The sequence below is a fragment of the Lactuca saligna genome, chromosome 3 (assembly GCF_052625555.1).
Source record: "Lactuca saligna cultivar CGN05327 chromosome 3, ASM5262555v1, whole genome shotgun sequence".
Lineage (NCBI taxonomy): Eukaryota > Viridiplantae > Streptophyta > Magnoliopsida > Asterales > Asteraceae > Lactuca > Lactuca saligna.
In genome coordinates, this window is record NC_136419.1 from 31,879,758 (window position 1) to 31,895,214 (window position 15,457).

Sequence of the window (15,457 nt, forward strand, 5' to 3'; positions counted from 1 at the left end):
GAAATCCATCACAACCATAATGATTTGAACACAACAACCGCTGATAATTTGGCATTTCAATTTTTAGACGAAGACTTCATTTAAATGACACTAGTTATGAATATTTATGTTCATAAGTTTTAAGTTTTTGATTCTTTTAGTTGTTATGGTTTAATTTCTTGTTATGTAAATTTTATTTTGTTATAATGAAAATTTTAGTTTTAGAAAATTTATTTGTAAAAAAAAAATTGTGAGGATAGCGCGTGGCAAAACCCATATGGCAGGGATGTGGTAGGAAAAAAAAAAAAAAACTGATGACACATTTCTCTTTCGTTTAGGTGGTTTACATTAAAAATTTTAAAAATATAAATACGTCCCCTCATATTTCCACACACAGACACTCACACCACATGACATGACAATAGAAACACCATCGCCTTAAACAAGTGTACAACATACACGCATACAGATCAAATCTAAACGACCAAAGCAAAAACGTATAAAGATATCAAACTTCCTCCCTCTATGAAACAACTCGCCAGTGTGTCAAAATGACTTATATACCCCCTCTCCTCTCGGATCTCCTGTCTCCACTTCACTTCCCATCAGAAAGCAATATTAGTAGCTCATCATCAGTAATCGCTCCCATCTCCATGGCTCTCTCTAGGGCACCCTGCCCACCCCCATCTTTAATTGACGGAATTGCCCCTCTGAAACCAAATTCAGATACACGTTACCAAAAGACGTATCAACAATCATAAAAGCAAAGAAAACAGATATTTAAACATTTAAATATTTATTACCTTCTGAGCATATATTTGGCTAATTTGTCATTTCCAGAAAAGATACAATGATGAAGAGGCGTCCTGCCATGGTAGTCAGGCCTGTTTATATCAGCACCAAACTGTAGCAACAGTTCAACCATCACCTGATACCCGGACCCACATGCTAAATGCAACAACGTGCTCCCTTGAAGACAACTTTCCGGCCTTCTAGAATCCTTTATTCTTTTACACAATTTTGGATCCGAGTCTTTAGTGGAATCAAGATCGTGAATCAAATCGGAAGGCGCCACGTCATCGTATGTGGTGGCATTCACAATATTTGAATTTGAATTTGATGTGGCAATCAAGCGATATACCTCTTGTATGTTGTTCCCCTTGACTGCTTCCCATATTCTTGTGGCGTTTGAAGAAGGGTTAGGGTTACTACCATTGCTGGCTTCTACAAACAGCTTCTCCACATACTGGTGGGATTAAAACAAACATGATTCACGTTTATTAGGGTTAAATGCAACGTATGACTTTCATTGATTTGTTATATTTTACCTTTGCATTGATATATTTCTCCCTTTGCTGAATTGCATCTTTAGGACTAGGTTTGCTAACCAAAACAGCATCTGTTTCATCCTCAATAAAAAATTTATTGGTTTGAGGTAGTTTCTCCCATACAGAATTGCAGTATTTATTCCCCAAATTTCTAAACAGTTCCATAACTGTAGGTTCCCAAACTTTTACATCTAGATTGATTGACCTCACCTGCACCGGTTGATGAGTTATTTTAAATTCAATGAAAATTGTGAAATTTGTTTTTTTTTTTTTTTTTTGGAATGTAAGGGTAAAACGGTCATTTAGTCTCCTTCGGACAACTTATACCTTTGATATGTGAACTCCAAGATTGCGGTGTACACCAGAGCATTCAATGCACATTAATATGCCAAGATTAAGAGACGCCCAATCAGGATCAAGTGCACCACATTCTGCACACAGATCATTTCCAGGAATCTCTCGAAGAATACTGGAGACAGAATCTGCTGGATTCATGTCCATGTTATCACCTGTAGATCCCCCCTCGTTATTAATACTCAACACAGTAAAATCGTCATCAACTGCTTCACTGATATTGCCCAAATTACTTCTTCCAAAATGTGTCTGTAGATAGATATTCACAATAAATAATATAAAGAATACATATGCTGTGTGATTGTAATCGTAGCCCCACAGATTAATAATAAAAGTAAATTATTAATGAAATTTAAAATAGTTTTAACCTGATTCAGGTGGGAGTTCAAGAGAGAGGCGATTACTCCTGTGATCTTGTTCATCCAGTCAATCCTATCAGCTTCATTTTCAGCCTGCCCAAATCACATAAATCATTATTTTATCAAAGTTTTGCAAATTCTCCACTTAATGCTTACATGATTTAAATCAAGGCTATTTCTTTTTTACTTAATGGGCATTTTACATTAAGCCAAAGAACCTGGCTTCATGTATTCAGACATTAACCCTTTACCTATTTGTCTATTTGTCTGTATTCTTTTTTCCTCTCACATTAAAATTGATGAATAAAGTCAAATTAAAGTGTATTGTGAAACTTGGAACGCAAGGGTAAAACGGTCATTTAGTCTCACCTGCAGTGTGTAAGCTTTCAATGGAGAAATTATTCTGAAACATAAACGTAAATCCGAATCTTCAGCATCAAGTTTTATAATTGAAGTGCGAAGATCAACAGTATGACAACTCAAATTTTCATCATCATGTGATGCTGCCCTTGTATGCCTTGATCTAAACCTCCCAAATACACGGCTTTGTTGTTCAGTAGACGCAATTGAATTTGATGATTGTGAAGCCTATGAGACAAGATACAACATAAAGATCATATAATTTATAAATTTTTATATAAAAATAACCAAAAAATATAACTCACGATAGGTTTGTTAGGTGGAATCCGATGATAATATAAGTTCCCACGGCTATCAAGTACAAAAAATCGTCTCTTCCAATCCGCTCTTAAACTTGAAGACCTTTTTAAAAGATACCCTTGTTTGATTGTCTGGACCTAAAATAAATATTATAACTTTGTTATTATCCATCAATAGTAAAACGGGATATTTTTTTTATTATTTATAAAATGTACTTACTGTTCCTTTTGTTGTGGACTGCATTATGGCGTCTATATTTTTATCAGAACTCATTCCAACACCATTTACAGTAACACCAGTTGTGGTTGTAGTGGGTCCCACATTAATAGGCAGTGGGACCTTTGTTTCTGCTTGTGTCCTAAATTCTTGAATTCTTTTTGCAAGTCTATCTTGTTCAATACTTGCTTGTTCCTTAGATTGTTGGGCATATGTCAACACCTGAAATAAAGTGGGGACCACATTATTCGATAAAAAGATAATTATCTGTTATTCCATTATTATTAATGGAAATAAGGAGCTGTTTCTTTTTTACTTAATGGGAAAAAGATATAAAAAACGAAAAATATATGTCATAATTTACTAAAGGGAAATGGTGAAAGAATAACCTGATGAATGAAAGGCTCCATTTGACTCAATAGTTCATACCCCTAAAAAGTCAAACATTGTGGTTAGTCTAAAGACAGCATATCACATGCAAAATAAATTTGATGTTCAAAAGTAACACACCAGCTTAAAATATCTCAAATGAGCATCCATTATTGCACTAAGAGATTCCAAAAATGTGTATTTCTTTTTTGCTTCTATGTTTGTGAGAGAATTTACCTGCACTCCTTAAAAAACACCATGGAGAAAATCTTAAACCTCAAAAATGAATAATAATCAATAGAGGAAATATAACACGCACTACATATTTATTACACATACTAGATTGAATCTGCTCCTCTCAAATGTTGATTTTGAGTTCTGTAGATCCTGCAAAAATAAGTAAAATTTAATAATACTTTATATATACAGCAAGTCATAAGTGAATTTTGGTTTATGAATAAAAAAATATTCTCATGATTAATAATACTTTTGTGCTTCTATTTACTCATATTGTATGTTATGTTTTTAGAAAATTCCATTCAACTCAAGCAATAATTCATGATTAAGGAAATTAATATGATGAGCATAATGTCTGATGAGTCAACTCAGTTGAGAACCTCAATTGGTTATAAAATAAATACCTCCTCCAATTCAGCAACAACTTCATCCCGTGTACTCTTTTTCAAAGATGCAACCTTTTCACGAGCCTGTAGTCATAATACAAAATCAATATGTTTTAAACTTTATGGATACTTCCAATATTTTAAAAAGTAACTACAAATGTGAACTAAATAAAGGAATTATATCAACAGATGTATCTTTCTACAATCACACTAGTATGTAATATCCTTATTTGACTATTAACTTTATAACTTTGTGGATAAAAATAAAGATATGTAAGCATATCCATATACCTGATCATATGAATGTGCAGCTTTGTCAAATCGTTTACGTGAGTCCTGAGCAAAATAAGATGGAATAGTTTGACTATTATCAAGATAATTAAAAAAAAAAAGTATAATAATAGATATAACAAGAATGGCATTAATTTGTTGAAAGGCATTTAGGGTTTAGAGATTCTTGAAAGTACAAAGACATGTGGCAAGACATAACTGGAGAAGTGCTTAACCTTGGTATCTTGCAGATCCTCAGACAGAAACTGTGCCAATCGATCAACGAGTAAATGTTCAACCTGCAAATAAACACAATGTTGTTTCTTAGATTCAAGAGTTTAAAGTTTAAAGTTAATCTTACATAGAAAGAACAAGTAATTATCATAGAGAAGTTTAATTCGCCATAAATTACCATGAGCTTTAAATGCAATTTGTTGACTTACTTGGGAACGAAGAAGCTCTTTAAACGTTTCAATCTCACGAAAAGCACTAACGAATTTAGTCATTATTGGACCTTACCAAATAAAAACCAAAAAAGGAGTAATTTGATAAATCACACACATATATATAAAAGTTCTTTTCAGAAACAAAAACAAGATATGATTAACAGATTAAGCAAGATGAGTTACCATTAAACTAACCTCCAATCGATACACTGACAGGGTCATCTTGTCCACCACCAAAAGCCTCCACTGAGTCTGCAAATAGAAGGTCCATATTGCATGCTTCCCCAAGACCATCCCTGTGAAGAATGAGATAAGTGAGAGAATGACACTAGGACAGCAGAAAAATGTAGGTTTTGCCCCATCAACATCAATATCAGTCGATCATGTCCAGAAGAAGAATCAGATTGATGAGAATTGAACTGTGTCACTTACATATACTTTTTGCTCCCTTTGTGTAGTTTTTGACAACGAAGCTTGAGCTCATCTGTTGTCTGTTCAAGATAACGCACCTGTTTACAGAAAGTTGAAGCAATTTCAGATCATTCCAGATTTGGGAGTTTTTATTAATGTACATTTGATTATTACTTCAACCAAACGAGGTATCTATACGCAATTCCCAAAACGAACTACTCTTCAGATAGCGTTCAATTTAGGTTTTCCCTAGATCACTAGTATCATCGAAGAAATTGAACTCAGCAAACAATTGTCATTTCATAAGGAAGCACCACATGTGGTTCCATATCTATGGAAAATAGAAAACCAACTACATATATATATAATCATGCGTGCAGGTAGATTAAGATGGAAGCAAAACCCCCCAAAGTTCAAGTTGAATAATAAAAAGAAAAAAACTCAAAAAAACACAAAGCACCTGCTTTTGGAACATCGGAGAATCATCGAGCTTGATGAAGGCAGTCATAGGGTTGTCCTTTTCTGTTGGGGAAGGAGGCAGATACTTAGCTAAATCTGGGAAGGCCAAACAATGGAGTACCTTGGGTTCTTGGACTATAGGTTCAGATCGCTTGAAGGTCATATTATTTTAGTACTAAAAGAAAATTTAATAATAATAAAATAATGATAATTATGACGATGACGATGACAACGAACGTGATTGTGCAATTAAAGGGGTAATTTTATGTTGGATGAACAGTGCGATGAGGATTGTTAAAAATTCCAGTTGCGATTTGATGCCAATCTTTCGACCTTTTTCATGTGTGATCTTGTTTTGGAGATTTTACAGGTGAAAGGTTAAAAATAACTTTAATGAAATGTCAAAATTATGTGCTTCAAAAATCAAAATAGTTGTTGGGAAATATCATTGGAATTTAAAGGTGAGTTGTTTCTACCATTATTATGGTACCTGTTTATTTAGTGAAAAATGGTAATTTTACTTCATTTGTGAATGAATATAGATACTTTTGCCATAAAATAATAAGGTAAATAAGAAAAATAGCCTAAATAATCTACAAATGTTATGTTATTATCGAAATAATTGTTTTATAAAAGAATGTTACTCCGGTTGGAGTGTATTTTGTAATGGTTATAAAGTTTTTATGGTTAAATTGTAAAATAATTTTTTTGGGGGTTAAACCAAAAGAAATACGAGGTTCCTATGGTTTTAATATAATTAATCAATAAAGAAAAAGTTAAAGTGATCGAATCATTGTAAGTAAGTATATCTAAATGCACTAAACTTTTAATGTGTTTTAATAAATATAAAATTATCATTATTATAATGATAGTACTTTATAATCACACTAAATGGTTAATTAATTATAAACTTTCAAATAGGCAAACCAATTCAACTCATGTTTTCTTTAACATAATAAACTTTATATATATATATATATATATATATATATATATATATATATATATATATATATATAGTTAAGTTCATGTGAGACGGCCTAATTTTGTAAGACCGTGAGACGCATTTTTTATTTTTTTATATAAATTTTTTTTAATTTTTTTTAGTTAATTCAAGTTCCGAAAATAATATTTAAAAAAAGAATTTTTTCATTTTTTCATTTATTTTGCATTTTAAAATTATTTTTAGAATATGTACAGTGTAATATTCTATTTAGAATATTTCACGTATTTTTCAAAAAAAAATAGGATTTTTTTTTTATTTTTTTTTTATTTTTTTAGTTAATTCAAGTTCCGAAAATAATATTTAAAAAGAAGAATTTTTAGATTTTTCCATTTATTTTGCATTTTAAATTTATTTTTTAGAATATGTCAATGTAGAATTCTATTTAGAATATTGCACGTACTTTAAAAAAACGGGATTTTTTTTTTCAATTTTTTAAATTTTTTTTTATTTTTTTAGTTAATTCAAGTTCCGGAAATAATATTTAAAAAAACAATTTTTGGATTTTTCCATTTATTTTGCATTTTAAAATTATTTTTAGATTTGGTCTCACGGTCTCACAAAATTAGAATGGGCTCAAATGAACCTGAACCTATATATATATATATATATATATATATATATATATATATATATATATATATATATATGTTCAGGTTCTTTTGACATTATTTTAATTTTATGAGACCGTGAACCAAATCTAAAAATAATTTTAAAATGCAAAATAAATGGAAAAAATCCAAAAATTATTTTTTTTTAAATATTATTTTCGGAACTTGAATTAACTAAAAAAAATCTCGTTTTTTTTTTTACAATACGTGAAATATTCTAATAAATATTACACTGTACATATTCTAAAAAATAATTTTAAAATGCAAAATAAATAGAAAAATCTAAATATTCTTTTTTTAAATATTATTTTTGGAACTTGAATTAACTAAAAAAATAAAAAATAAAAATCTCGTTTTTTTTTTAAATACATGAAACATTCTAATAGAATAATATTACACTGTACATATTCTAAAAAATAATTTTAAAATGCAAAATAAATCCAAAAATCCAAAAATTCTTTTTTTAAATATTATTTTCGGAATCTGAATTAACTAAAAAAAATAAAAATAAAATAAAATAAATAAAAAAATGTGTCTTACAGTCTCACAAAATTAGGTCGTCTCACATGAACCTAACTTTATATATATATATATATATATATATATATATATATATATATATATATATATATATATATATATATATATATATATCCTAATAAAAGAGTACAATTTATCCTACGTGTCATTTTATCAGCACTACGTATCGAAGTGAATTTCCGAAGTTACCCTTATCTATTATAAACCTCCTGCATTTCGTCTTCTTCGTCCGATTTAAGATTATCTTTTTTTTTAGTTTGAATTTGAACAGCAATCCCAATAATAAAGGTATCAAATTATATTGATGATCGGTGAGCGGAAAAACCATCTCCTTCGTCCCGGCCGTTAAAACTCTCTCTTCTTTCAATCTCAGTCGTAATAACTCGAGAATTTCGGTTAATCGGAGGTTCAATCATTTTAAGTTCCTTCTACCCACGTTCCTCTTTCTTCTTCCACAAAGCACGGTTCTCTTCCACAGTTATGTAACTTCCTTTGTCGGTGGTTCTCTATATAAGAGTTCGATTTCATTCTAATTGCTTAAGTTGTTTCAACATTTGCTTCAATTGCTTAAGCCTACGATAATATGGACCACAGATAAATTAAAAACGTTTTTCCGTTCAAAGGAAATCTATCCAAGCTATGTTTCAATTCATGTTTTCACAAATTTTCTAAGGGTTTTTTTTTTTTTTTTTACATTTGAATTATAATTTCGGAACTATGATAGTAGATTGAATCGTTAATTTGATTGAATCGGAGCTCTGTACCCTTGTGAAGCTATTTATAGGATGATCATCCTTAGAGATTCAATGGGAAATGAATGGTTGATTGTAATCTCTGTGATCAACGATGACTAGGAATCGACCAAACAGAAGGACGACACCCACTAATGTAGTTTGTTCAATTTTCCTTTCACTGTGATGATGTTCATGTCTTTTTTCCTATAAATATATGCAAACCAATTTACCCTTCACGATCTTGCTTCTTTAAGATTCGACATTACACGTAATTGATTTGGGGGTATTTACATATAGCTCGATTCTCATCTTCTTCCACTGTTCTCTTTGGATTCAGTTTTTGCAGGCAGAGTACCATCATACACCAACATTGTGACCAACATCAGTTAGATAATGCTTTTTGAGAACCACATCAAACACCATTATGCAATTGTTGGTTCTTGCACAATCTCTTCATTTCGTTTTGCGGATTCCCACATTCTCACGGTATGGCTTCCCTTATCTCTAAAAATCATCCCCCAAGATTAACGATCTCTATCTCTATGTCCTTCAACACACACGTTTGCTCATTGTTTTCTAAATGGTTTGATTTGATTTGGTTGTTGGAGCTTTTCAAGCTTAATATTTACTAAATTTCTTCTTCTTAAATGATTTTATGTTATATCAATTATTTTTCAACATGGGTGTATTTCGATCGAGTTATAGAGGTTGCTAGGGGAGGATTTCATGGGAAGGACTCTAAAAATTTGATTCTAGAAGCTCTTAACATGCTCAAAGAAAGCGCACATAAAGTGTTTGTCGAAATGCCCAAGAGAAGGTAATATTTTTAATTTAGTTGGTTCTTGGTCATGTTTTAGTTACAGTTTTCTAAAAAAGATTATAAGAGCCTCTTTTGTATTGGGTTATATTAGGTGTTTTAAATGTTTGGTAACTTCTAAAGAGTGATAGTTCTTCGTAAGGATCTCTCTATATCTTATAAACTGCCACTTTTTTGGATAATATATAAATTAAAAGGACTTGTCTTGCAGATGCATGAGACTATAGAAGAAATTAGAAATAATATTATTAATAGGTCAAAATTGTTTATGTTTTTTTAGCTTTTAAAACTTCATCAATTAATGATTAATGGTACAGGTAGTAGTAGAAGCACTAGAAATTGAAGCTCTTGATTTTTATGTGAGACGAAGTCCAGTGCCTAATGCATATACTTTAGCTATTAATGGTAAAAAGCCATTTGTTGTTGTTCATACAAGCCTTGTGGAGCTTCTTTCAAGAAAAGGGGAGTTTGGTTTTTGTTAATTATTATTGTTCTTGATTCTTTTTTACTTTTTCTTTTTTAATAAATTTTTTATTTCTTTCTTGATTATTGTAGGCTTCAATGAAGTATGCAGGTTCTCATGATAATTCCTCTGAGGTTAGTTCGTCCTTATTTTTCTTACTTATATGGACATTTTCATTAGTATTTTACAAAAAATATGATAATGTGGTAACTGACAAAAGATTGTAGCTTTTTTCCTATCTACAATGCACATTAAACAAAGTTTAACCACATATTGGTTACAAGTGAGATCTCTTTTTTCACAGTTGACAATGAGAAGAATGTTGGTATTGAACAATGTAAAAGAATTCAACATGTGTCAAACATATGCCTATGCCTGAAGCTGTTTAAAACATATCAGTTGACTAGATCAATAACCGATCTTTGAAAACGCTTGGTTTTTTTGTCTTATGGTCCTTAGACAGTATTTTTTTTTTTTTTTTTTTGAATTTGAAAGCTAGCAAGGCAATGTAATGCATAGGGATCCGAGGCCCAAACAGCTTCCTTAAAATCTCAGGTTATATAATAGATCTGTAACATTTTCTTCAAGATACATTAAACTTTATATATTATTTTTCTCAAATATCAATGGCACCAATTTTCAACCTCATAAAATTTACATCAATATTAAAAAGTATAATAATAAATATCGTTATGTACCATAAACTGGAAAATTTTATTGGTTACTTCGTTTTAACATATAGTTTGATTATTTGTAAAATAACTAAGATAAGCTAATTTTTGGATAAATCAATGGCATCAATATTCTATACCACATAGATTCATTATTTTTATTTTTTTTTATTTAGATGAAAATGGTTTAATGCAAGGATTAAAAATTTACTTTACTTGGTTTGTTTCTATAATGTCAAACTGTCATTTTATTTTTTTTATTTGCAGTTATAAATGCATGACTGTATCACCATTTGTTTGACTGTGTGTATGATGAAATGTAATTGATAAACAAGTTAAATGTATGCATAAACAGTTAAACATTAATTGGAGAGATAAAATGCGATGCCTATTTAAGAAAAAAAAAATAGAAGCTCAATGCTAAAGTTGGATAAATTTTTCAAAGTAATAGATTCCTGGTTCTCTTTTTCTCCACATTCGTCAAGGCCTAGCATACGATTCTATCCATTCAATTTAGAATTTAATTTTATAGGTTCTTACCCTAAGATGGAAATGGATGCCATAATTGTTATTTTGTACATGAGAGGTTGCTTTGATGCTGATTTACCATATGTTTTTTTTTGTCTAGGTGTTTATAGGAGTTTCTTTGTATTCTTTATTAATAAAGAGCTCTTTTGTAGTTATATTGATATGTGTTACTACTTTTAGTAAAACATGGGTAATAGATAGGTATGATGAGGTTTCTTATAAAGTCAGAGATAACAATGCACTACATTTCTATTTGATTTTTTAGTTTTCATTAAATCATGCATTCAACATTAGACAAATGAAATTATGTTGCTATTTCTTTAATTTTTATTTCTAAAATCTAAGTTATGTTAATTTATCACCCGTGTAGCACACGGGTTTTAACCTAGTATATATATATATATATATATATATATATATATATATATATATATATATATATATATATATATATATATATATATATTCAATCTAAAAATATAGATTTTTTATTAAACATAATTAGTAAATTCTGATGTGGTAATATAAAAATAAAAAGATGGCGATGATTGTAGATCTTTCAAGATTTCAAATTTATCCATCATTGATTACAGTAATATATATGTATTGATATATTTGTAAGAAAAATAAGAGTTTGATTAAAATCAATAATAGTATTGCTTAAAATTTATATTTCACCGATTTGAACAAAAACCAAAAATATTATAAATTCCAATTCGTTATAAATATATAATATACTAACAAACAACAACAGACCCATAAATCTCATTCCCTCTAAAAACCAAGCCAAAATAGTATTGATTTCGATACAAAATGATATTCAGACGTTTGATTAAAATGGAAAAGCATTTTCTAAGATTTGTACACCTATAAAACACTTATGATTAGTCATTAATATATGCAATCAAATATTCTGCCCATGGTTTATCAAATTTTATTAAACTAAAAGGCCTACAACATGAAACTTTTGTAAGACACCCTGGAACCATGCATATTCAACAGCAAAGAACATATAATCTATATTATATTATTATAAATTCCAACACTTTTGCCAGAAGTGATCAAGATATTTACAACCAAAAAAGAAATTTTGTTGAGGCTCAACCAAAAACAAAACAATAAGTTAATAACTATTCGACTTCTTGTATTGGTAGTCTTCAATTTCTGCGGGTGTCAACACTCTGAAACAAGGAAACAACACCATCTTTTATTAAAGGGTATTTTAGTAATTTGACATAGTTTCTAAAGTGCATGCCAAATAAATATTAATCAAAATCAGATGTACAATAAATAATAATAGACTTGCCTGAATACTTTGTCAATGCCAATAATACCAATCTCAATGTTTTTGCTAGATATTTGTCCTTCAAATCTAGCCCTGTCGAAAATACCCGATGCCTGAATTACCTCCGATTTTTTCGGGTATCGGGTAAAGGGTACATTTTTTGGGTTTCGGGTATACCCGAATTACCCAAATTATTTTAAAAATTCCTTTTTTTGTAGAGCTTGTACTATATAGCAAGTATTTGATCACGCTTAAACTAACTATCATTATTGTAAAACATAAATATATTTATTATATGACAATACGACACTAACAATATTAAAAGTAATTTTTATATATCATCACGTTCTTTAAAATTTAACTGTTTTCTAGATTATAGTTTTTATTGCAACTAACAAACTCATTATCTTGACGAAACTTCAGAACATGACAAAACTTATGGTTACATTTATCTTAAACATTTTAAACTTTTAAATTAACATCTTTAGGTATTTGTTTTTTTAACATCTTATTAGATTAGATTAAGTTGTTAAAAAATTAGTTGACATCTCATGTATTATTGACTAAAAAATCTCAATGTTCAAAGCTTGAGTAACTTCGTTTATGTCTCGTTTGTTTATATAAACAAAACTAATAAAGCATGACGTATTTATTTCATTAAATTTATTTTCATGTGAAATTAAAATATATATATATATATATATATATATATATATATATATATATTTCGGGTAATAGCCGAATTACTCGAATTTAGTTTGGGTAGGGTAACGGGTAATTTTTCTAACATGAAAAACCCGAATTACCCGAAACCCGAAAAAATTACCCGTTCAACATCACAAGCTGACAATTTATATAAGATGGTGGATAGGGATGTCAAAAAGTTCCGTGGGACCCCGTTCCCATGGGGGCCCCATCCCGTTTGGGAAAAATTCCTTCAAAAAATCGGGGACGGGGATGGGGGCGGGGGCAAGATTAACCCCCGTTTTAATTTCGGGGGAGGCGGCAGGGATAGGCAATCCCGTCCCGAAACCCCCATGGGGACCCCGTTAATAAATTACACGTATCTTTACATATTTTAAATATATAAATATAATAAACTATAACATGATTTTGAGCTTCCAAAATTCGTCAAAACACATGTTTTTAAATTGTTAATATAATGTTTTTACGATGTTATAACTTTTTTATTTTTAACATGTAAAATTCTACTATACATAATTGTTTGTTATCTAAAAAATAATTTCTTTTAGCGTAAATAACAACTTCTTTTAGCACAAAAAAAAAAAAAAAAAAAAAAAAAAAAAAAAAAAAAACCAAATTCAATCGGGGGCGGGGGTAGGAAGGCTGAACATTTCGGGGGCGGGGGCAGGAATGTGGGAACAAGGAAATTTCGGGGGTGGGGGCGGGGGATGCACTCCCCGTCCCGTTTGCCCCCATTGACATCCCTAATGGTGGATTATAAAAGTGTTGAGTATAAAGATTATAAAACATTTCAAAACATTTGAAACAAAACTAATTTGGTTTTATTATCGTTTCCATTGATTAGTAGTAAGAATGAAAAAAGGATGATAATTACCCCTCCTTTAATGTCAAAATTGCGGTGTGTACTGCATCATCAAGTTCCATATCATCGGTGTACCTAAAAAACCAACATGCTTCTATTTATTTTTGTATAATAGCATCCTACTTTCATTTCCTTCTATTATAGCAATTTACTTTCATTTGTTTTTCTTATTAACACAATTCTTTGAAAAACATACCATTATTAGCATTGTACTTTTGATTTTTTTTTATTATTAAGACATTATTATAGCAATGAAAATTGCATTGTATTCACTGGTATTGCTATAATTGGGTAGATTCTGTAGAGTACAATACTGTAATACGAATAAATAAAGTAGGATGCTATAAATTATAATAAATAAAAAAACAATAACAAAAATACATTGTTATTTCTTGCATTTAACCCTATATATTAAAACTATAATGGTATACCTCTTCTCTAGAAACATCTTGGCTCTGTTACTGACTTATAACTTATAAGCTATTTGCAATTTAACGCTAGTGGAGTATCCCTGATACACCATTATTTATAAGGGATACCGCATTACTTGTCGGCGATACTCTTTTATTTTGACCCTGGCTCTGTCACTGACTTATAAGCTATTTGAAATTTATATAATGACATAAAAGGGCATTTAAAAAATAAGTTTTCTTAACTAATTAAGGGGTATATTTGGAAATTAAAAAACAAAGTTTTAAAAAACTAGTTTCAGTAACTTTTTAAAACGCTAGCTTATAAGTTACTTTTTGGCTCGTCAAACATGACAAGTTAAAAAGATCGAAAAATAAACTAGCTTATCAGCTAGCTGTGGTGCGCCAAACATAGCGTTAATCATTAAGACTTTGATTATTATTAGGTTTTTTTGTAAAAATGACAAAATATTGTTATGTAACATTTCAATTGAAACTGTGGTTGTGGCATGAGAAGATGAAATGATAAAACCATCTAACTAGATACTAATATAAAATGTAAAGGCGTTAGATGAAATGATAAAAATATTAAAAATAAGGACCTAATATGGATAAAATTAAAACCTTATTAGCCCTCTTTAAACGGTTATAACAATCATGTTGGTATAATATATATATATATATATATATATATATATATATATATATATATATATATATATATAAAAAGACATTAGGGACCTAGTGTGGACAAAATTAAAATCTTATTACTTTTTTTAAAGTGTTATAACAACCATATTTGTGTAATATGTACAAAAAAAATCTTTAAGGACTTAATATAAACAAAATTAAAATTTTATTACCCTCCATGATCATTAACTCTTTTTTAAAATATAAGTAATTTTGTTTAAATAAAGAAACTACAAACTATGTAATTTTTTATCTACCACAAACTAAATTGTGGACAAACATTTTTTTAATTTCTAATTACAAACTATGAAATTAATAACTGTTAGGGGTTTGTATTATTTTAATATTTTACGATATATCCATAGCAATTAGACACAAAGTACAATTATGTGTAATCTAAACAACGTGCATACTACGTTTTTTAAATATATAATTTTTATCTTTAAAAGAAATTATTATCCGGAATAAAATATACATTTATACAAATTTATATATAAGTAAGCCATGCACACCCCTAAACTTGAGATCCTAAAGTTGTAAACCTTAAACCTAAATCCTAAAGAAAACTGTAAGAAAGTAATGATATTTGTTGAGACGTTGCATTTTTTTTATAAATATAATATTTTCTGAAAGTAAACTATATTCCAATTGGAAATTAATCTCT

At 29.4% G+C, this 15,457-nt stretch overlaps 1 protein-coding gene across 2 annotated transcripts; it reads right to left on the bottom strand.

Moving 5' to 3' along the window:
• Window positions 1-268: 268 nt before the first annotated feature.
• Window positions 269-5,635, bottom strand: LOC145035022 (ADP-ribosylation factor GTPase-activating protein AGD4-like). Of its 2 annotated transcripts, XM_078983591.1 has the most exons (18): window positions 5,476-5,635; window positions 5,037-5,113; window positions 4,800-4,900; window positions 4,602-4,672; window positions 4,395-4,457; window positions 4,180-4,224; window positions 3,907-3,972; window positions 3,605-3,652; window positions 3,407-3,502; window positions 3,286-3,327; window positions 2,900-3,118; window positions 2,686-2,817; window positions 2,390-2,608; window positions 2,030-2,113; window positions 1,635-1,910; window positions 1,308-1,517; window positions 783-1,225; window positions 269-689 (listed from the first exon to the last, which is right to left on the bottom strand). In XM_078983591.1, exons 1-18 carry the CDS (start codon window positions 5,521-5,523, stop codon window positions 575-577), a joined length of 2,355 nt encoding a protein of 784 aa, XP_078839717.1. In that variant the 5' UTR covers window positions 5,524-5,635; the 3' UTR covers window positions 269-574. The 2 variants fall into 2 exon arrangements, with proteins under 2 accessions (XP_078839717.1, XP_078839718.1); XM_078983592.1 differs by lacking the exons at window positions 5,037-5,113; window positions 5,476-5,635 and having other exon boundaries at window positions 4,788-4,900.
• Window positions 5,636-15,457: the final 9,822 nt, after the last annotated feature.